This window comes from Triticum aestivum, chromosome 3B, assembly GCF_018294505.1.
Source record: "Triticum aestivum cultivar Chinese Spring chromosome 3B, IWGSC CS RefSeq v2.1, whole genome shotgun sequence".
Taxonomy (NCBI): Eukaryota; Viridiplantae; Streptophyta; class Magnoliopsida; order Poales; family Poaceae; genus Triticum; species Triticum aestivum.
Window position 1 is genome coordinate 391818194 of NC_057801.1, and position 22357 is coordinate 391840550.

At 46.6% G+C, this 22357-nt stretch overlaps 1 protein-coding gene across 1 annotated transcript; it reads right to left on the reverse strand.

Annotated features, from left to right (window-relative positions):
* Positions 1 to 11975: 11975 nt before the first annotated feature.
* Positions 11976 to 18819, reverse strand: LOC123070018 (serine/threonine-protein kinase PBL34). The gene is made up of 6 exons (XM_044493024.1): positions 18341 to 18819; positions 14640 to 14977; positions 14410 to 14545; positions 13789 to 13925; positions 13584 to 13707; positions 11976 to 12887 (listed from the first exon to the last, which is right to left on the reverse strand). Exons 1-6 carry the CDS (start codon positions 18528 to 18530, stop codon positions 12379 to 12381), a joined length of 1434 nt encoding a protein of 477 aa, XP_044348959.1. The 5' UTR covers positions 18531 to 18819; the 3' UTR covers positions 11976 to 12378.
* Between the last annotated feature and the right edge of the window lie 3538 nt (positions 18820 to 22357).

Below are 22357 nucleotides of genomic sequence, written 5' to 3' on the forward strand. Positions count from 1 at the left end.
AGAAAGCACACATCACTCATAGCGGAACTGTCGATGATACACAACAAATCGCAGGCGATTTGCAACACTTCTATGTGTGCGTAGGGGATCCCAAACCATTTGTGATAGCACATTATCACACAAGAGCTTATAGGAAACAGTGGCCAACGCAAAATGCAATCTCACTTGTAAATTGTTCAGGAAACATGTGCGATCCTGGATGAAAAGCACACGTCACTCATACCGTAACCGTCAGTGATACACAACAAATTGCAGACGATTTGCAGCACTTCTACGTGTGCATAGGGGCTCCTGGACCATTTGTGATAGCACATTATTGCACACGAGAGCTTAGAGGAAACTGTGCCCAATGCAAACTGCAATCCCACTCATAAATTGTTCAGGAAATGTGTGCAATTGTGTCATGCATGGCAGACGATTGCCATAGAATACTCGTGTGCGATGGGGCACATACCGCGCATAGTTTATGCTGGCCCGTGTGCCTTAGGTACTATTTCGCAAATGGTCCAATATGAAAAACCGTTTGGTTTCATTGCATAATTAGAAACGTTTGACTCGTGAGAGACGTGGGCTATTGATCACTAATCCCACACGTGTGCCAAAATGTAGTGTGTGCGATATGTTCCTGCAACGCATACAATTACATTTGGCAACACGTTTGCGTCATCGCTGCCTATCGCCAATTGTTTGTGAGTCGTGTGGGAAGAACCCCCCCACCACCACCACCACCACCGCCGCCGCCACCACCACCCTATCGCACACATAGACAAGGCAACGCTTTATAACTACTCCATCATGGAAAGGGGTTAAAAACTGTTTGTATAGCACGTCGCTCTAACAGTGCATGCAAGTTCTTATTATAAGCACATATGACTATATACGGAATACATGCCTACATTGAATTGATGAATTGGAGCTATTGTGTATCACTCTAGGTTATGATTGTTACATGATGAATGTCATACACACAAATATCCATCGCTAATCCAATGCCTACGCTTTACTCATATTGGTTTTGCTAAGTTACTACTATTACAATCACTACAAAACCGCTAGTGCTACTTTTACTACTACTACTACTGTTACTGTTACTGCTACTCTCAAAACTATCAAACTACTGTGCTACTAAACGCTTTGCTGCAGAGAAACAACTTTCCAGGTGTGGTTGAATTGACAACTCAACTGCTAAGGCTTATAAATATTCTTTAGCTTCCCGTGTGTCGAATCAATAAAATGGGTGAAATACTACCCTCGAAGACTGTCGCAATCTCCTATACTTGAGGGTTACCAACGGCCATGGTTGAAGCCATGGTGCGCCTAGAGAAGAAGAGAGACTTCAGCCACGTTTAGGCGCGTAGTAGTAGCAGTCGTTGCTATTGTCCTGTTGAACAGAAAGAAATAGCATGAAGCTATGAAGTCATGAGCGAGTTAGAGTGGAAAAAATATGTATGTAATTTTCGCCCTCTTTTGACTAGTATGAATGGTAACCCTGGTCATCTTGTTCCTCATGAACCCCCCCCCCCTTTCTTTTTACCTCACTCATTTGGCCTTTTAATGATGTACTACTTAGAGGTGTACCCGATTGCACTAACCCCCTCCTAGCTGGAAGTAAAGTGTGGAACTTTTACCATTTGCCGGTGGGGTTTGTGCCTTTCAGGATACCAATGCTCCCGGAGTAATCATAACCTGGTGCTAGGCGCTGGCATACAATGTGCCCCAGAAACGCCTCCTTTAAGCCTGTAACACATGCCACGAGCGAAGTGATCTTAGGGTGGAAACGAAAACGAAAGTTACCTTTGTTTCTCTTAGTTTTTGCTTGCTCTTGCTTCGAACCCCCCATGCGGACAACCTGTTGGTTCCCGAAGCTCCCAGGTTTTGCGCCTGGGTTAGAATGTGATAGTTGCTTCCTGGAACAGATCTGATCATCTCTCTTAAGTGAAATTCTTGCAAAGATAGTTTTCTGCCAAACCCCTAATGCCTTATAGTGGGCGTGCAAATTCGCTACTCTGGGATAGCGATTGACCCCTAGGTAGATCTATTAACCAGAGTTCCCTAGAAGAGCCTTCCTACAATGGTGAGTCTTGTTGTTTTCCTTCTAGACGAGTTGAGACGAAGGACGAGGCCACCTCCCCCACATCCGCAGAAACGGGCAAGGTGACTAGGCTGGTCACCTTGTACCTAGTTATACATGCATGACACGCATAACAATCGGGGAACAGTTCTCCTTTGGGAAGTTAACACCCTCGTGTTTACTTCTGCCCTAGTGCGACATGGCGTTGGGCAAATACCTGAGGGTTAAATCATACGCGGGTTTGACAGGGATTACCTCCCCAGCTCCACAGAAGTAAGCAAGGAGGTTTTTTCCTATCGCTCATCTAGGTATCATTACAAGGAACCACAGAGCGATGGGGCCTTCATCAGATTAGCGCCTATCGTATTATTCAATTTGTCAAAAGCTCGAGAACAACACCACATAGTTTTCCTCGAAACCTTCCCCCTCTTCTCCTTGCGTTAGTTTCCCAGGGGTATTTCCCAGTCGTGAAACGAATCTGGTTACCGTCTAGCGAGGAAGTGTTTGAGGGAAAAAACCGTGGGTTGGAAACCGTCTGTAGGTTGTGGCATGTACCCATGTGAACCAGTACTAATCCAATGCCCTGTGGAACTTGATTGCCAACCGATAGTGGATTTCATGAAAGGCCCTTCCATTAATCACTTTGAGATCACCAGAGTGTGCCCGAGAACGGAAGCCTGCAACAGAACGGAGTATCCAACCATGGAGGCCCAGCCCTCGTTGTCAGAACTGACCACAAGAGCTGGGATTGCAACAGAGTCTACCCTAACTGACGACATGTTTGAAGTATTGGTATGGCATTTGACGTGCGCAACTTTCCCTCTGGCCTTTGTTGGGTAACGATTCCATCAGAGCCTTTTATAAGGAACTCCCTCGATAAATACTGAAAAACCAACGTGGACCTCTCTTCGTGAATCTCGTGATGGAGCTCCACCACACAACCCACGTATAAGCTTTCTTTTGGATTGTGCCGCCATTACCCTCGAACAACCATGCTGCCCGCCGGATGGGAAAGCTAGTTCGATCGAATGATTATCATGGGCTTCTTGGAAAAAAAGGGAAGGCGATAACTTTCTTGTAATACCAGAAAAACTAGGGCTACCCAATGTGTAACCTTATGGCTCAACAACACGCTCAACCGAACTGAAGGGTCATCCACTCTTGAAACTGCACTGAGCCAAGCACCCCAGGAATGAAGTTTCGACATCATCAAAAGGTTGAGAACAACGGATCTGTAAGATTAAGGTGCGTATACACTGTTTTAACGATATTTCACCGTTCTAAGGTCGCATAGAGCTGCGTGAGCCAAAGGAGAGTTTCTACAATAAACCTACCCCCTATAGTTCCCATGCCAAGAAGGACATTTCTATAATGTAGGTAATGAAAGCACTATTCGTCGCATCATACTGCCCTGTTCCGTGCTTGATGCTTTCGACAAAGAGGAGGGATATGAAATTCCGATCGCGACATTCCGAGATAATGAATGAGATCATGCAAGACGAGAAACCTTTTAGCGAATACTCCTTAAGATACAGAAAATGGGACATGTCGAGTGAAACTACAAGTAGAAAAAGCATCCAATTGAACTGATAATGTCCAAGATGTACATCTCGTGTCTCAAACCATGGATTATGATGGTATTTTTCGGAACCATAAATAAAGTCACCATACCATCTATTTTGAGCTCGTAGTTTAACAAGACAGTCGCACTCCATATCTGAGAACAAGTGTTCTTGGCATACACTTGCATGAATCTATGGCTTAACACATACATAAATTTTTAATAGGAAGTACTTAGCTTTTTCGACACCCCGAGTGTCTAATCTCGACGCCAAGGAGGTGTTAAGGTGCTTATTTATTAGGCATTGACCAGGTCAAGGTCCACACTAACAGTGTGAGAACCATTTTTGGCCCGCCCTATCTTGATGATGAAGGAGTTCTTCTGCTCGGTCGTCCTTACCAACAGCCCTAGATCCATGAACGTTGGCTGTAGCATGGCCCCGGGTCTCGAGATAGCAAGTCGGTGTCCGCTAGCCCCCCAAAGGTTTCTAGCTTCCTCCGCCCGGGTGACTTCGTGAGCAAGAGCGTAAATATCCACTACGGTGTGCACCCAACGAGCCGCCATCGCCACGTGGACCCGGGCACTATGAACATTGAGGTGGAAGGCCGTGATGATGGAGGCAGTGGGCAGTCCTTCAATCCCGTCCTCCACTTGATGAAAGAGTTAGATGTACTCCCGAAGTTACTCGCATGACTTCTTCTTAAGGTATTGAAGTGAAATGTAGGTAGGCGAGCCACTATGAGATCCTTTCCCTGATGAGGGATCTCGGCAGCAGCCACTCGGGGGCACCACAGATGGTGCCTCGCCTCCATGCCTTCGGGGGTGAACCGCACAGTCCTGGGCTTGCCAGACGTGGGGTCCTTTCGAATGCGAGGTAGGGTGCCCTCCTTTCGCCGGCAAGGACGAAACTTTTGTGGATGCCCAGGGTGCGAGGCCGCTACTTAGGCAACTGAAATGCTAAAAAAAACTTTAGGCAATCATACTCTGGCCATCCCCACCCGACGATGAAGAAGTTGATGACAATGAAGCTGGATCTAGCGTCAACAGAGAAGCCGGAGGCTTTATTAATGTAGATCCGCACGAGCACCCCCTGCCTGGCGTGCCAGATGTTGAGTGGCGTGTGTAGAACACATGTGTGACGCCCTAGATAGATGAAATACTTTTGCTAGTTCGGGGATGGGGCACGATGGTGAGGACCTGCACTACTGAACTATACGAAATGGACATGATGATTTACCCAGATTTGGGCTGCATGGTTGTGTATTACCATACTCCTGCCTTTTGTGTGTTTTCATAGGTGTATTAAAGCTACAAGTCCTTCCCGGGAATGGGAAGCTTAGTGTGCTCCTCCTAATGTTCTAACAAGTGTCCAACCTTGTTCTACTTGATCTTCTTCTGCTCATCATGTTCCTCTTTTTCCTCTCCTCTGGTCTAGCCCTCCTTTTATATTCCAAGTGGTGCCACAATGGCTTCAAGGCTAGGGAAGTGGTCTAGGTCCAACCAGGTAGGTGAGTACATTAAATGTTTGGGAGGTGTCGTCGTCTTCTATTCTCCGGGAACAAACTCCAGTCTTGTTAGCACCGACCTTGGCGACACCTTCTCGAGGCATGATACATCTCAGCACAGGCATGCACCATGCGGAGGCGTGGGTGAGTGATTTACACCTTGCGTTTTGTCCATCATCTGGCGCGTCTGCCCACCGGCCAGGTGGCGCCAGGGTCCTGCGAGCACAGAACGGCTATGCCACGCGTAGGTGAGGAGATAGCTTGATGTTGAAGGCTGGCTGAGTGCACGCAAGCTAAGGACAGCCGTTGTCGGGTGATATCGTTCACGGGTCTTGGCCGGCGATCGTCATTGCCGGATGTCTTGATCGGAGTCTTGTTGGTCTTGAGTAGGCTTGCTAGATGGGTATGGAGATATTCTAGGCAAAGATCTACATGCCACCACCGATCCCAAGCTTCATCTGGTACGATTTCTTGTTGTTATTCTTCTTCATGAAGATCTGCATACCACCACTGACGGGAGTAGTGGCACACAGCTCTTCTGTCTTCTTGAGCTTGGTCCAGGGGCGAGTCTGGCATGTGCACAGTTGGGTGTGTGATGTAATTTGTCACGATATCGACAATACGCTGGATATGTATCAGTCATCAAGGTCCATGTACCCACACCAGATTGGTGCCACACTGCTCATTTGACAATTTGTGATCAGACTGGTGACTTTGCCGAAGGATTGTAAGGTGGAGGCCAGAAATTGAATATCATCCTTGATGGGGGCAACAAATATCGTAGCATCATCCGCATAAAGAGATGCTCGGGTGGTAGGGATCTTCCCCCAATTGGGTGGAGCTTTCCTTGCCAAGTGGCCTTAGCGAGGATGTGGTGAAGCGGGTCAATGGCGATAACAAAGAGCAGCAGAGATAGGGGGTCTCCCTATCGCAGCCCCATGCCATGCTTAATCGGGTCACCCGCCAATCCGTTGAGCAACACTCGAGGGAAGCCGTTGTAACGAAGCATGTCCATGAGGAAGTCCCACCTAATAGAGTCAAATGCCTTTTTTATGTCAAGCTCGAAGATCAAGGTTGGCTTCTTGTTGCGATGAAGGCGCTGAGCAAGATTCCTAACATAAAGGAAATTATCATGGATGTTTCTCTTTTTGATAAAGCGCTTTGAGCCAAGGAGACAAGGTTGTTCATATGAGGGGCAAGGCGTGAGGCCATCATCTTGGCAATGATTTCAGTGATGGAATGAATGAGACTTATCGGTCTAAAGTTTGAGATGTCTTAAGCACCATCTTTTTTAGGGACTAATGCGATATTGGCGGAGTTTAACCAATGGAAGCCGTTCGTGTTCAGATTTGCAAAATGGTTGACAACCGCAAGAATCCTCGGCTTCACTACATCCCAGCAGCCTTAAAGAACGCCCTGGCCCCTGAGCCTTAATTTCTTCCTCCGTGAAAGCAGCCCCAAGCTTAGAGAGATCACAAGCAGGTGTGGAATGCAACCCTAATTAAAAATCCTTTTGTCTGGGGGCTCCTCTTTCCATGATGGAGTAAAATGCCTTTGGATGATGGTCTTCTTGTGCTCGTGATTGGTAACCCATCCTTGGCCATGCTTGAGATGGAGGATAATTTTTTTTCCTTCCCCGATGGTTGATGCGGAGATGTAAATATTTTTTGTTCGCATCTCCCTCTTTGAGATTGGTGATCCTCGAGCACTGTTGCTTGCGAGCTCTCTCCATTGTCTCTAAGCCAATCACCCTTATTTTTAGCATTTTCCTTAGGTCCCACTCATTCACAGAGAGCACTCGAGTTTCTTGGGCCATATCGAGGCGAAGAATGACCTCCAAGGCCATGTGGAGCTGAATCTTGGAGTTAGAGAAGATGGACCTACTCCAAGCACGAAGCCGCTAACCAGTATTCTTAAGTTCATAAACAACTGGCAAGGATCAGAGTGGTTGCAAGGCTCGCTCCATGCCTTCTGCTCTACCGGCATGAACCCAGGCATCTTGGTCAAGAAATTTTCAAAGCGGGAGGATTTGGGTCGGAGAGGGCCATCTTCGTTTGCCAAGAGCAGAGGACAATGATTGAAAAGGGAGGATGACAACGCATGAAGAATGTGGTTTGCGAAAGCAATGTCCTAGTCCTCATTACAGAAAAAAGAATCCAATTTGCAAAAAGTTGGATTGGACTGCTCGTTGCTCCTAGTGAATTTGCGGTTTTGTAGGTGAATCTCCTTGATCTCACAAGAATTCACGGCTACTCGGAATTTGGTGACGCAACTATGATCCGCGTTCAGCTTATTTTTATCTTGGGCACGGCGGATCTAATTAAAATCACCATTGACAAGCCACATCACCCCTTCAGTCGACTTATGATGAACAAGCTCCTAGAATAAAGAATCTTTCAGGTTTGAGCACATCGGGCCATAGACCATTGTGATCTTGAAGGTAAGGTTGGAGGAAATGAGAGTGATCACTTGCCACGTGGCCCTGACTTGCGGGGTCAGGACGCCGGGTTCGCTGTCAAAACACAGTCAATCAACCAGTTAGTGCTCTTGGCAACTCGCTTACTGAATTGGTTCTTTCGGCAAACTTCTATGAAAACAATGGTTTTCCACACTGTCCTGTGGAAGAACATCGTACCCTAATAAGGGTGACGGCTTCGTGTTATATAGGATCGGGGCGCAACTCCCGCATAGCGTACATGAGTTGGGTACATCGTTAGGATCCTGACTTGAGGTCCAAGAGATAGACTAGAGAGAGATGGAGATAACTACAATAGATAAGAGTTAAATCATAACAGCCCTAGTCTATAGCTTCGGTTGGTGGTGGACTCCTGGCCGAACTCCATATGTGACACCCAAACATGTTGTAGTGGTCAAGTTGTTTAACACCCTCCCTTAATCACAACTTGGTTAAGTTGAGATTACGCTTGAACTCTTCAAAACTCATTGCGGGCAATGCTTTTGTGAAGCCATCTGCAACTTGGTCTCGTTAATGCACAAACCGAATTTCCAATTGTCTGTTGGCAACTCTTTCTATGACAAAGTGAAAACCTATCTCAATGTGTTTTGTCCTTGCATGAAACATTGGATTAGCAGATAGTTAAGTGGCACCTAGGTTGTCACACCATAGGCATGGAATTTTGGTATGCTCCATACCAAGTTCTCTTAACAAGGACTGAACCCAAATAATCTCTGTTGTAGCATTTGCTAATGCTTTATACTCTGCTTCAGTGCTTGACCTTGATACAGTAGCATGTTTCTTACCACACCATGATTTCAAATTTGGTCCAAAGAACACTGCAAATCCACTAGTGGAGCGCCTATCATCCACACATCCTGCCCGGTCAAAATCATAAAATGCACTAACAAGATTGGATGATGACTTGCTGAAAGTGAGACCAAGATTCATAGTAGTTTTCACATATCTCACTATGTTTGGCGGTAGTCCAATGAACTGTGGTGGGTGCGTGAAGAAACTGGCATACCTTGTTGACAGCAAAAGATATATCAGGTCTAGTTAAAGTTAAGTATTGAAGTTTCCCTACTAGACTTCTGTATCTAGTACTATCCTCTTGATTCAAGAGAACTCCCTCTTCAAGTGACAATTTTTTTGTGCTTGGTAAAGGAGTTGATGAGGGTTTGCATCCCTGTAAGCCGACTCTTCTTACCAAATCAGTAGCATATTTTTCCTGAGAGAGATGAAGGCCATCTTCATGTTTCTTTACCTCAGTTCCTAGGAAGAAATGCAAGTCTCCCGAATCCTTGAGAGCAAACTCAGCACTTAGATCTTTTAATAGCCCTGCCACTTCTTCATCAGATGAACTTCTGACAATGATATCATCTACATAAATCAACACAAATATTGATGTATTTGACTTATTATAGATAAACAGAGATGTATCAGACTTAGAAGAAATAAAACCAAGTGCTTGCAATTTCTGACTCAAACGTGAGTACCATGCTCTGGGAGCCTACTTCAGTCCATATAGGGCTTTATCAAGCTTGCACACATGGAAGGGCTTACATTTGTTCTCAAAACCAGGAGGCTGTTTCATGTATACTTCCTCTTCCAACACACCATGAAGGAACACATTCTACACATCTAGTTGTCTAAGGCTCCATCCCGTGGAAACAACAATAGACAGCACAAGGCGATAAAGAAATCGGATAAGGTAATTGGTGGCTCTTGGCTCTTTGACACGAATCGCAAATCATTTCAACATCACGATCTCTAACATATGGGAGTTTATTTTTCCTAAGCAAATGCTCAACTAAAGAAAAAGCTGCATGTCCTAATCGATCGTGCCACCGTGTGGATGACACTTTGGTGGCACTAAAAACTTGTTTATTGAATCTTCTAATCTCTGGAATCAACAGTAAAGCCCACGAACGCATCTACCTCGATACAGCACCTTCATCATCGCCTGATCCTTGATCAAAAAGAAGAAAGGGCGAAGTTCAAGAAAGACATGATTATCAATGGCAATGCGGTGGACGGAAAGAAGATTTTTATTGGCACTAGGAACATGCAAGATTCTTTTTAGATGGATTTTTCTATGAGGGGTTTGAATAATTGAGTGACCAATATGACCAATCTTCATACCTTCTCCACTGGCGATGTGGATATGATCTTGGCCGCAGTATTTTTCCCACATGGTCACCTTCTCCAGCTCACCGGTGATGTGGTTGGTGGTACCGCTGTCGACGTACCAATTTGTGTCGACGCCATAGGAAACTTCAGCAGCCCCGGCCACCTTTTCATCTTGGGATGAGTCCTCGTCTTCATCGAACCGGTACCAACAATCCTTAGCGGAGTGGCCCAGCTTACTGCAAATTTGGCAGCGGATGGCGTCAGGGCGAGATTTGTTGGTGGGGACGTTCGGACACCGGCCGCCCTTAGTGTTGGAGTAGGAGGACCGACCGCCGCCGCCGTGTGCGTTGTTGTTGCCGCTGGTGTGGCCCCGCCAGGGCCCCTGCTCTTTGTGCTAGGAGGACCGCGGGAACGGGAGCCACTGCCACGCCCACGAGCAGCCATGTTCGCCGAGGATTTGAAGCCGTCGGCAGTCCCAGCCCCCTGGAAGAGGGCCACTCGTTGATCGAAGTTGCTCATCTTAGCGAACAATTCGTCAAGAGTGACCGGGATGGTGCGGGCATCTAGGGCAGAGACCAGCGGCTAGTACTCCATGTCCAGGGCATTGAGGATGTAGGAGATGAGCTCGTCGTCTTGCAGGGGCTTGCTGGCCGCCGCAAGCTCGTCAGCGAGAGATCGCATATGCGCGAAGAAAGTGGCCACAGATTGTGTGCCCTTCTGCGCGTTGGTGAGCGCCGCCGGAATGTTGTTGACGCGGGACAGCGAGGTCGACGAGAACATCCTCGCCAGCGCCGACCAGAGCTCGTGTGCATGGACGATTGAGGTGACCTGCACGAGCACTTCCTTGGAGAGGTTATTCCGGAGATATCCCAGTACTTGCGGATCCTCTCAGATCCACACATGGTGAAGAGGATTGGGGATGGACTCCTCCTTGCCATCCTTCTCCTCGGTGACGACGACTTTGGCCGGTACAGGCATGCTCCCATCGACATACCCGAAGAAACCAGCACCTCGAAGCTGCGGCGCGATCTGAGTGCGCCAAAGGATATAGTTGATGCGGGTGAGGCGCTCGGTGATCTGGCCGGAGAGGGTTGGGTTGGAGGAGCTGGAGGAGGCCATGGTGGATGCTCTGATTAGGGGTGGACTAACGAGCAGCTCGGCTCGTTAAGCTCGTACTCGTTAAGCTCGCGCTCGTTAAGGCTCGGCTCATTAAGCTCGTTAAGATTAACGAGCAGAAAACGCTGCTCGGCTCGGCTCGTTTTAAGCTCGTTAAGCTCGTGAGCGCTCGTTAACAGATTATAATGTGTTATTATATACATGATGAATGTTTAGGTATGCTTTTCAAGATGAAATATGGAGACTACAAAAAGAAATGAAGTAGTTTGTTGCCTCATATGTCGAGTAGATTAAATAGATGGGCCGAGGTGCTACAAAAAGTTTGTCACGTAAGATAAAAATATGTATTGTGTTGTTACTAACGAGCTTAACGAGCTACTCGTGAAACTCGTTAGCTCGCTCATTAAGCTCGTTAAGCTTAGCGAGCTAAAATCAATAATTGGCTCTGTTCATTAAGAAGTGAGCTACGAGCTTAACGAGTCGAACTATCGAGCGCTCATTAAGTTCGAGCTTTTGGTCCAGCCCTAGCTCTGATTACCATGTGGGAGAACGTCGTACCCTGCTAAGGGCGACGGCTTCGTGTTATATAGGATCGGGGCGTAACCCCCGCATAGCGTACAAGAATTGGGTACATCGTTAGGATCCTGACTTGAGGTCCAAGAGATAGACTAGAGAGAGATGGAGATAGTTACAATAGATAAGAGTTAAATCATAACAGACCTAGTCTATAGCTTCGGTTGGTGGTGGACTCCTGTCCGAACTCCATACATGACACCCAAACATGTTGTGGTGGTGGTTGTTTAACATGTCCAACACAATTGCGGTGGTTTTTGGCAATTTACTTATTTCCATCGTAATTTGGTGCTTGATTTCCACCTGATATTATCTCCGGTCACTGCCATGATGCCATCGCCAGCCCCGTGCTGCCTGAATGTGACCCACCCAAAAAGGAAAGGAGACAGTGGTAACATCACAAGCACCCGGAGTAATGGCAAGTGCCAGCGATAACCATGCATGTTTATGGATTTGATCTGGCAAATGTACCAGGACATAAAAGCGAGCCCTGTCACCCCCATCAATAGCACATGCAACTTAAATAGGCCGCTGCCCATCGTTCATCATGGAAGAATGATATGATGGCGAAGACGACGTTTGTCTTTGATTTTTCTTTAACAAGTAAAAAAATCTGCTCTGAATAAGAAACGAGAGAGCCATACATGCACCAGGCTCTTCTTCCTGTGCCGATGGTTGATTCTCCAATCAGGGGAGTTTCTAAGCATCCATCTGAGCATTTGTTCAAATGGCAAACAAAACCTTGTCTGATTCCCCCCTCCCAAGTCAATGTTCCCAGAGTAATAGATACAGAAGCAGCTAAAAGCTAAGCAACGAGAAGAAATCTTCACTGCGGAATTCTAATCATCCTTGAGGGCATCTGTCTATCCACGGCAACGGAGGCCACAGCCAATGCACGCGCCATTTACCCATCAGTGCTGGACGAGAACCCAACCTTGAACCAGTCATGATGAACAGGTGAGTCTTAGGGCTGTTTGCCGTTGGGCCTTGGAGACTGGCGGTACGGAGAAGCGTGCGGACCGTAGGAGAGGCTCCTCATTGGCTGCACTCCGTTCCGTGCAAAGGTGCTCTGTGCCTTCATGCTTTGGCTACCATTTGGGTTGCCAAGGCTTGCGGCACGCTCTTGGCGCATGGACTGGAAGAAGTAGGAGGAGCTAGCCATGTCTTTCAGGTTTGGAAGAGGCTTGAGAACTTCCACCACTTGGCTCATGAGAGGCCTAGCCTTGGGATCCCGGCTAAGGCAAGCATGTGCCAGCTGAGCCGTCTTCTGAGCGCCTTTTATGGAGAAATTTCCCTCTAGACGGGGATCTACGAGCCTATAGAATCGCCTTCTTTCTCCAAGATAAGGGCGTGCCCATTCAACCAGATTGTGCTCCCCGTTTGGCCTGTTCTTGTCCATTGACCTTCTGCCCGACATCATCTCTAGTAGCACCACTCCAAAACTGTATACATCGCTCTTTGATGTCAGGTGACCTGAGCAAGAGATGAACTTATAAGCAGTAGAACATGCGAGGGAATTCCACAAGCTACTTGAACCGAATAAAAGAATGAGTGGTAACTTGTCTATTTTCTAGGAGATTCATTCAGCTTAGTTGACTCAAAATGGGCAAGATTATCTTGAGCTTGTGAAATAATAATCATATTTCTGACTAACTCAGAGCGGAATGAATGCAGACGAACAGCTGTTGCACAACCCACAGCAGCACATGGAGTGCCTTAAATATCCGTAATCACCTAAATTATTATGTTATGCAATAATAGCATCCACATAAATGCGAAGGTGGCCAAAAAGGTGCATGCCCTAAAACACTCCACACACACCATCCTTGTACAGTCATTATAATATACTCCCTCCGTCCCAAAATAAGTGTCTCAACTTTGTACAAAGTTGTACTAAGCTCAAGACACTTATTTTGGGACGGAGGGAGTAGTTGCTAGGTTATAAGCCTGTCAACGTACCTATCACCTATCAAAGGAAACATAACGCATTGTTTGTCGGCTAAGTATGTATGAACTTCAGTCTGTCTAGCATACATTGAATGATTGAAGTATAGGACACACTAGCAGTAACTGGACAGAACAATAAGGATAACATCATGCAAGATTTGCTCCAATTTTCAGGACAAGTTGAGCAGTAGTATGATGAAGGACAACAACTGATCGACTCACCTGTCATAACATACTCAGGAGCTGCATATCCGTATGTTCCCATGACCCGAGTAGAGACATGTGTCTTATCACCCTCAGGGCCATCTTTCGCAAGTCCAAAATCAGAGAGTTTTGCATTGTATTCCTGGAAATAGATGTATAAGAAATGGGCAAATGTAATAGTCTGAATGATCATAGATTATCGGTTCTCAGTATAGTTGCATACCGCATCCAAAAGAATATTTGAAGTTTTGAAATCCCGATATATCACTGGCCTTTCAGCTTCTTCATGAAGAAATGCAAGGCCTTTTGCAGCACCAAGTGCAATTTTCATTCTGATAGCCCATGGGAGCGGAAATGACCCTATTTAGTACAATTATTCAAGACAGTTATTGGACGAATACAAGACACTACAGAATATAGTTGTACTCCCTCCGTCCGGAAATACTTGTCGGAGGAATGGATGTATCTAGACGTATTTTAGTTTTACATACATCCGTTTTTATGCATTTCTCCGACAAGTATTTCCGGACGGAGGGAGTAATAAAACTACTCCCTCCGATTGAAATTAATTGACGCAGCTCTAGTACAAAATTGTACTAGAGCTGCATCAATTAATTTGGATCGGAGGGAGTAACAAATTTAGGTTTCGTCAAATTTAGCACACAAGCAGGTAGCAAACAATAAGTAACGAATAATACCTACGAGTCGCATTCGACCAAGAGTCTAAGAGTAGAAGAAAAATATGCCATGTATTAACTATTTCAACAAGGGTAGATGTCCTGACAGAGTGAAAGTCTGCATCATATGTTATATCTGACTAAGAGTAAAACAAAATAACACTTACTCCTGAAAAGATGGTTCTCCAAACTTCCGCGGGGCATAAATTCGTATACTAGCAACCGTTGGTCATCTTCAATGCAGTAACCAACCAATTTCACTAGGTGTGGATGTTGAAGGTTTCCAAGGAAATCAACTTCTGCCTGAGAACACATAATGATAGTTTACTTAATGAAGCAGTTAAAGCTAATACCATAATGTTTCGTGTGCTGCATACCAAAGAAAGTAAAAACATACCACCCACTCCTTATGCCCCTGAAGCCCATCATGGTTGAGTGTCTTGACAGCAACAGTTAATCCTGTGCCAGGTTTCATCGGAGCAGTTCCATTCTCTTCAATCCAACCTTTAAAGACACAACCAAAACCTCCCTCACCAAGAAGACTCTCAGGTCGAAAGTTTCTGGTGGCGCACTTAAGTTCATTGAACGTAAATCCACGCAGTTGGGCTGCTAGTTTAAGTTCTTCTCCAACTATGGAAGAAGGCGAGATGCTTCCAGTGTTGCTGGATGTTGTCGAACCAGATGCGGCTGGTGGAGCTGATTGATCCCGACAACTATGATTTACCTTTTTGCTCTCTGCACAATAGACATTATCCATTAGGAGATCAATACCTGATATAATTGAAATTTGACAAAGGTAGTGCCACAGAAATATGTGAATCCTTGCTTCTGAGCAAAAACATCAGAAGCTGCAAAACAATAGCTAATGTGATAGCAAAAACTTAATGGGACTAAACAACAAGGCTGACAGTGTCTCATATAAAGTAAAAAATACCACCACTAACTGTAAGATGGTCAACATTTTTTTCTCAAATACGCAGAAGAGCTACGTATCATTGCATTAAGAGGGAAAAACATAATCCAACAAACACACACACACAAACAACACAGACCTGCGGGACACAAAACAAGCGCGCCACTGACTGAAAAACTACCTCAACCAGGACACTACTAGGTGGCCCACAGCAAGCTGCGCCAAACCGCAAGAAACAACAGGTGCCTCTAGCTCCCGCAAGATGGTTAATAGGCCCATATGGTAAGCAGGTGCAGCGTGTGCGATGGCACAGGGCCCCTAAAATTTTGAGGCCTCAAAAACAATCTTAAATGGCAATTAATAGTATTAATCAAGAGAATATCTAAGCAACGCTTCATCTCCTGTGCAACGTTCCAACTTCCAAACGCCGACCAGTTCCAAGGCCAGCCAGTACACAAGCACACACCTTTCTCTTGACCTCTCTCTCCATTTAAATCACAATTAATAGTATAAATCACCGCTCAGTTTCCACTAAAAAGATCGCCGATAAGTTTTTTTTAAGGAAAATTTCCAGTGCATCATACTAGGAACTAGCACAACCTATATATTCAGCTATTATTCTCCAGTTTTTCCGTTATCTTTGAAACAATTATTGGGTTATGTCTATAGTATGCTAAAATAAATAATAATAATAATATTTGTAATTAGGATTTTCCATAAAAAGAGCCTTATTTCATACTCCCTCCGTCCCACAATATAAGACTAGCTTGCAGAAACATGACTTATATATTTCTACTTCTTTAATGTGGATCAGGTACGAGGCCATGTGTAAGTCTACAACAACAACAACAACAAAGCCTTTAGTCCCAAACAAGTTGGGGTAGACTAGAGGTGAAACCCATAAGATCTCGCAACCAACTCATGGCTCTGGCACATGGATAGCAAGCTTCCACGCACCCCTGTCCATAGCTAGTTCTTTGGTGATACTCCAATCCTTCAGGTCTCTCTTAACGGACTCCTCCCATGTCAAATTCGGTCTACCCCGACCTCTCTTGACATTCTCCGCACGCTTTAGCCGTCCGCTATGCACTGGAGGTTCTGGAGGCCTGCGCTGAATATGCCCAAACCATCTCAGATGATGTTGGACAAGCTTCTCTTCAATTGGTGCTACCCCAACTCTATCTCGTATATCATCATTCCGGACTCTATCCTTCCTCGTGTGGCCACACATCTCAGGCCATGTGTAAGTCTATGGAATTAAAATCCAATTCTGCACCAAACATGACGGTACGTCCAGAGTTTATACAGCAGATGACTTCGTGGGGTCATACATTTTAGAAAGGTGGAATGTTTTGGGTCCAACTCAACTGAATCAAATAGTCTGCTTGAACATAAGATATAAGTTTTCTCACTGAAGTAAGCTTTAAATGCTAAAGGTAAAACACTAATAACACAATGCAAAATGCTTTATAAGAAAATAGAGTGTGACAATTTGAAATGACTTGATACAAAAATTATGACATAACCATCAATTACAAGCACCCTTTATATTTTAGTTTTTGTCCATAGACCATAACTATAACTAGTGTTTCCTGCTTGAGCATTTCACTTGACACTCCCTTTGGACATATCTGTTTGTTCATATTCTGAAGCATGCATAAATGGAACCTCGTAACAAAAGTTGCCTTCTGTACTTAATTACAGAGAAATATCAAATATGCGTAATGCCTCATGGCCAAACGGTTCTGTACTTAATTACAGAGAAATATCAAATATGCGTAATGCCTCATGGCCAAACGGTAATTAATTGTATGTGTCTACAAGCGTATGGACAAAAACAGACAAACATTGAATTTAACGACATTTGGGCGTCCCTTCAGTTCCTCCTAATCAGTTATCACCACTCCTGCAGCAACAAAACATCACCTTGCATTTTACCTGAGGTACTCCTGCTTCAACCACTACAGAATCCCCTATTACCAGCAACCCGCAAACTTATCCCGACAAGTGCAAGCCACCCCCTTTTATACTAACAATTTAACAGCAGGCTCCCGAAATTGTCGCTGGAGCAGCAGCCCATCACGGATACCGCTCGATCTTAGCGAACCAAAGCGAGACGACGTGGGATTCTTGACAAAATCGAACGGTCAAAAGCGACGAGAACTGAAGATCCAACGGCTGTCAACGCTAATAGCCTGAGATGGATGGAAAGTTGCAGGGTTTTAATGCCTCTAAATATGCATAACACCACATGGCCAAACGGTAATTAATTGTATTGCGTCTAAAAGCGTATGGACAAAAATAGACAAGCATTGAATTTAACGACATTTGGGCATCCCTTCAGCTCCTCCTAATCAGTAATCACCACTCCTGCAGCAACAAAACATCACCTTGCATTTTACCTGAGGTACTCCTGCTTCAACCACTACAAAATCCCCTATTACCAGCAACCCGCAAACTTAACCCCACAAGTGTAAGCCACGCCCTTTTATACTACTCCCTCCGTCCCATAATGTAAGACGTTTTTTGACACTACACTAGTGTCAAAAAACATCTTACATTATGGGACAGAGGGAGTAGCAATTTAACAGCAGGCTCCCCAAATTGTCGCTGGAGCAGCAGCCCATCACGGATACCGCTCGACCTTAGCGAACCAAAGAGAGACGGCGTGGGATTTTTGACAAAATCGGACGGCCAAAAGCAACAAGAACTGAAGATCTAGCGGCTGTCAACTTATAGCCTGAGATGGATGGAAAGTTGCACAGTTTTAATGACTCTAGATGGGTAATGGCAGCACTCCAACATTGCACAACATTCAGTTTACATCAACTCATGTACCACCGCGCGTAAATTAAACAGAAACATCTCATCTCATGCCACCCCACACCATACCAACCACTCTTAAATCCTACCACCCACCAGAGCACACCAACACATCCAATGTCATCATAGAACGCTCCCATCGCCATCAACTTAACTTCAAGAGATATAGAATAAAAAAGTTCAGGCCTCTGTCATCTCGAGTGCTCAAACACAAGACACACAGCACCCGAGCAACCAATCAAACGTACGGACGAGCATCAGGCATGAACAGACGCGAAGGCGTAGGCTGCTGCTAGTGCTGGAGAGCAGGGAAGCAGACCAGAAAGTGAACCCGATGTATAGGAGGAGTGAGAGCATTTTACCGCCGCCGTTGGCGCAGGCGCCGCTGGTGGAGGAGTCGACCTTGGAGCCCGACGACATGCATCCGCCGCCCAGTCGTGGTAGCCGGATCCAGCAACCAGTCGGAGGCGCCTCGTCGTCCTCGTCCTTTGCCGCCTCCTTCCCCTTCCGCCGCCTCACATCCTGGCCCCGCCGCGTCCCCTCCTTCCCCATCTCCTATCCAACCCACTCGCCGCGACCACCCCGCGCACCGAGCAACTCAGCAGCAGCGTCCCCAATGCTTCTCAGCGCGGCAATGGAAGCCGCCCGCGCGGCCTCCGGAGGTGAGCATCGGGGCGGGGCGGGCGGAAGGGAGAAGCAGGGAAGGAACTAGCAAGAGAGAGTGTGAAGAGGGGTGGGGGTGTCGGGGCAGGGCGGGCAGGGGAAAGGGTAGGCTGCAGTGCAGGGAAGGATTCGGGCAGTGCGGGCAGGGTAGTGGGAATTTGGCAAAGACCAAAGACCGAGGGCTGGGCGACGACGAAGGGGGAGGCTGCGGCCGGAACGGTGGTCGCTTCTTTATGGCCGCCTTCTACACGAGGAGCGCCCGTTTCTGATGCGATTTAGCCCAACGACCCTCTGAAATATACGCATTTCTTTCTCTATCCTCACTAACGGGGATTCGCTTTATTTTGTTCAACGAGTCAAAACCTAGGCCCTGTTTGGATCAGGGTTTTCGTCTCAAATACCTCCGTAAAAATTACTCCCTCCGTTCCTAAATACTTGTCTTTCTAGAGATTTCAACAAGTGACTACATATGAAACAAAATGAGTGAATCTACACTCTAAAATATGTCTATATACATTCGTATGTGTAGTCCATTTGAAATCTCTAGAAAGACAAATATTTAGGAACGGAGGGAGTACATGTCTTGGTTGGTCGTTTTAACACCGTATTCGTCCGTTGATCAGTGGGGACCAGTTCTCGCATACCAGTCCGCGGACACTAATGCGAGAACTGGTCATCCAATCATACATTTCAAAATAAAGTTGAACAAACCAGATGAATTACATACAAACCGGATGATTTTCATATAAATTGAAGCGCATTCATTACATTTTTTCGTTAAAAAAAACTACCGGACCTAAACCTGGCCTACAGCGACTCCCGTCTCCACGTCTTTGTTGTTCCCTTATGGCATTAGTTGGGTTCATCTTCCCGTCTCCATGCACCATGACGATGAGACCCGTGAAGTGAAGGTGCGGTCGCCGACAGGAAAGAGTAGGACAATGGAGACGGACCATCCCACTTGGGACACAAGGCCATGCGGCCTCACATGCACTACCACTCCTCGTCGCAGTCCATGCCATGTCCGTCGTTGGTGGACGTGAGTTCCACGATGGACGTGGACGGGCGGTACATTCATCATCCCACCGGCGCCAACGGAAGTTTGTTGGCGGCGTGTAGAACGTGTAGCTGGCGCCGTTCTTGATCGCGGCCGCTAGCGCCCTCCGCATCGGCCTGCACCATGATCGGGTTGCGAGTGGCGGCGTGAAAGCGCGGCCTCGTAGATCACCGGTTGTCAGTGACCAATTTGGGGTTCGCCGCGTATATGGCTGCCATTGCTTCCTCACTCGCTCGCTCGACGTAGATTGGCCCTCCATCGGCCGATGTTGCTCGAGGAGGAAGAGGTTGTACCATTGCTCCTTCTGCGCTTCTCATAACGCCGACATCAGCTGCTCCTCCGCCATGGCGACGTCGAAGTGCGCCTACGCATGCTCCATGGTGCAGCCGCCATGGGGACCGGCACGGGTTCCGGTGTCGAGTCGTCGTCAGAGCCCGTCTCCATCATGGGGTCATCGTCAGAAACCTCCGGGGAGCTGGCCGACATGTCAGCCTCTATCTGTTGGCAAGCAGTTCTGCTAGGCGACCGCAAGGGAGGCCATCTCGAGCTTCTACACCACCAATAGGTTCTCCCACAACGTGTTGTGGTCACGGCAGATGTTGTGCACGGGAGGAGGGTGGAGCAGATGTACTGTGGTGTAGTTTGAGCCAGGTGTGCCTACCTTTAAATAGGATGTCGTTGAGGCCAAGCGTCCAGGTGTGTCAATGCGCGGGCGTCGGAGTTGGTTTCTTGGTTGACGTGCTTGTTTAATGGTAGCAGACACATGGATGGGCATCCCATTTGAATGCAATAGATATTCGTCATGTCTCGTCCAGTAACGCCTCTCTGGCATTGAACAAGCGCAGACATCGAGGATGCGGCATGGGCAGCGCTCTCAGCCAGTAAGTCGCTTCAATATCGGCACCGGTGAGAGGTCGTGTCCGCTCTTGGCCGACGTTAATGCAAAGTTGCCGCTCTAGAGCGTCACTTCGGGCAAGAAAGGGCGCGGGAGAGAAAATGAGAGGGTTTTGGTGGGCCATGAATGTCAGACGCGTGCGTGGCAACAGTTTGGATGCCTGCAAAGTCCCTCCCTCCTCCCCGGTTTGCTTCCGGTTTGCGGGGAAAAGGGCGTCCAGACCAGCAAGCAGGTGGATACCAGACCATGTTGGATGTCAAAACACGTCCGGACAGCATGGTTCGGGTGTATGCGAGCGGTTTGAGGGCTCGCATTTGAAAGTGCAACTAATCCTCGGGTGGTTTTGTTAATCCATAACAACATATACATCATTGAACTAATGCATATTCGAGGATTATTTCAGGAAAGTTCAATGTAGGTATGGTAAGGATATGTGAATGTGGACCCCTCGAAATGCAAAGAACATGGATTGACAAAAGCTCCAAGACTCTACATTTTTTGTTAAGCGATCCAAGATGAAAGTGCAATCATGCCCTTGATCATATTTTGATGTTGATGATAACATACATATAGGGGACTAATCATTTCTGTCAAGTGTATCTCAGGTTTTGTGTGAGGATCATGACAGATCAATCTAAAATTACTCAAGTACGCAGAAACAAGACAATAGGCTTATGACTCTTTTCAGTTTGATCTTGAGTATAGGGATCCCGCACTATTAAGAGGGGATCAATGGCTTACGTGAAAGACTTGCTCAAAACCCACATAAACCTTTCTAATCACATCTATAGTTCGGGTCTAGGGTCTCTCTTATTCAGTTAGTTTTCCTTTAAGCTGTTATGCTATGCCTTTGTCTGTACTGGACGACCGGTGTTCACCAGACATCCAGTCTCTCACAGCTCACCTGCTGCACGGTCTTCTATGGAATTCCGTGTCACCACCACAAAAGTAAATTAGCGGATTTCTGTTGCACTCCAGATGACCGGTCGACGGCCGTCCAGCCCCGATCGGATTTCCAGCGTTTCCTCACAGAACAGATTTGATAGAAATCCGGTCTTCTCCAGCCGACCGGGGCACCGAACGACCGGGACTTTCCGGACGTCCGCTATTTGCTGCCCAGGCCCCCTTTCACCGTGACTCAGCCTATGCTTATCACCAGCGGCCGGACGACCGACACCGTGGTCGGGTGTCCGGTCTGACATCTGGCGTCAGACGCTCGGTGTCCTCCAGATTTTCCGGTACTCCTCACAGCCTTTTGTGACTCCCACGGTTGTTTTTACACTCCGACTATATATACTCCTCTTCCATCATGGGAGAGGGTTGACCAACACACTATGAAGACTCTCAAGAACACAAATACTCCCACTCTCTTGCTCCTACGTCAAATCCTAGATCCCGAGTGCATTTTGTGAGGATTCTTGAGTGTTGCTCCAATCAAAAGATAGATCGTCTTCCTCCCCCCCTTGTGACAAAAGGAATTTGTGATTTGAGAAAGTTTTGATCGTTTCCCTTGATCTTATTACTCTTGGAGGTTGGAGACTCCTAGGCGGAAGGAGTTCTTCAGTGAGGAATTAAACCATTGTGATTTCCCGTGGAAAGTTTGTAAAGGTTTGGAGACCACCTCAAGGTCTACCGCTAGTGGTTGAGAATCATCTTCATGGTGATATCTCAAATAGAGAATATGGTGAGCCTTCGTGGTGTTGATGTGCCTTCGTGGTAACATCCACCTCTCTAAATAGTGACATAGCTTTCCTCCAAGGAAGT

Bases quoted from the DNA above. Each gene is read 5' to 3' on its own strand.
- LOC123070018 (XM_044493024.1), bottom strand. From the start codon at position 18,530: ATGGGGAAGGAGGGGACGCGGCGGGGCCAGGATGTGAGGCGGCGGAAG. The intron at 14,546-14,639 runs GTATGTTTTTAC...ATGTGTTCTCAG, and splicing joins AGGGGCATAAGGAGTGGGTG to GCAGAAGTTGATTTCCTTGG. The intron at 12,888-13,583 runs GTGAGTCGATCA...TCTCTTGCTCAG, and splicing joins TCCTGAGTATGTTATGACAG to GTCACCTGACATCAAAGAGC.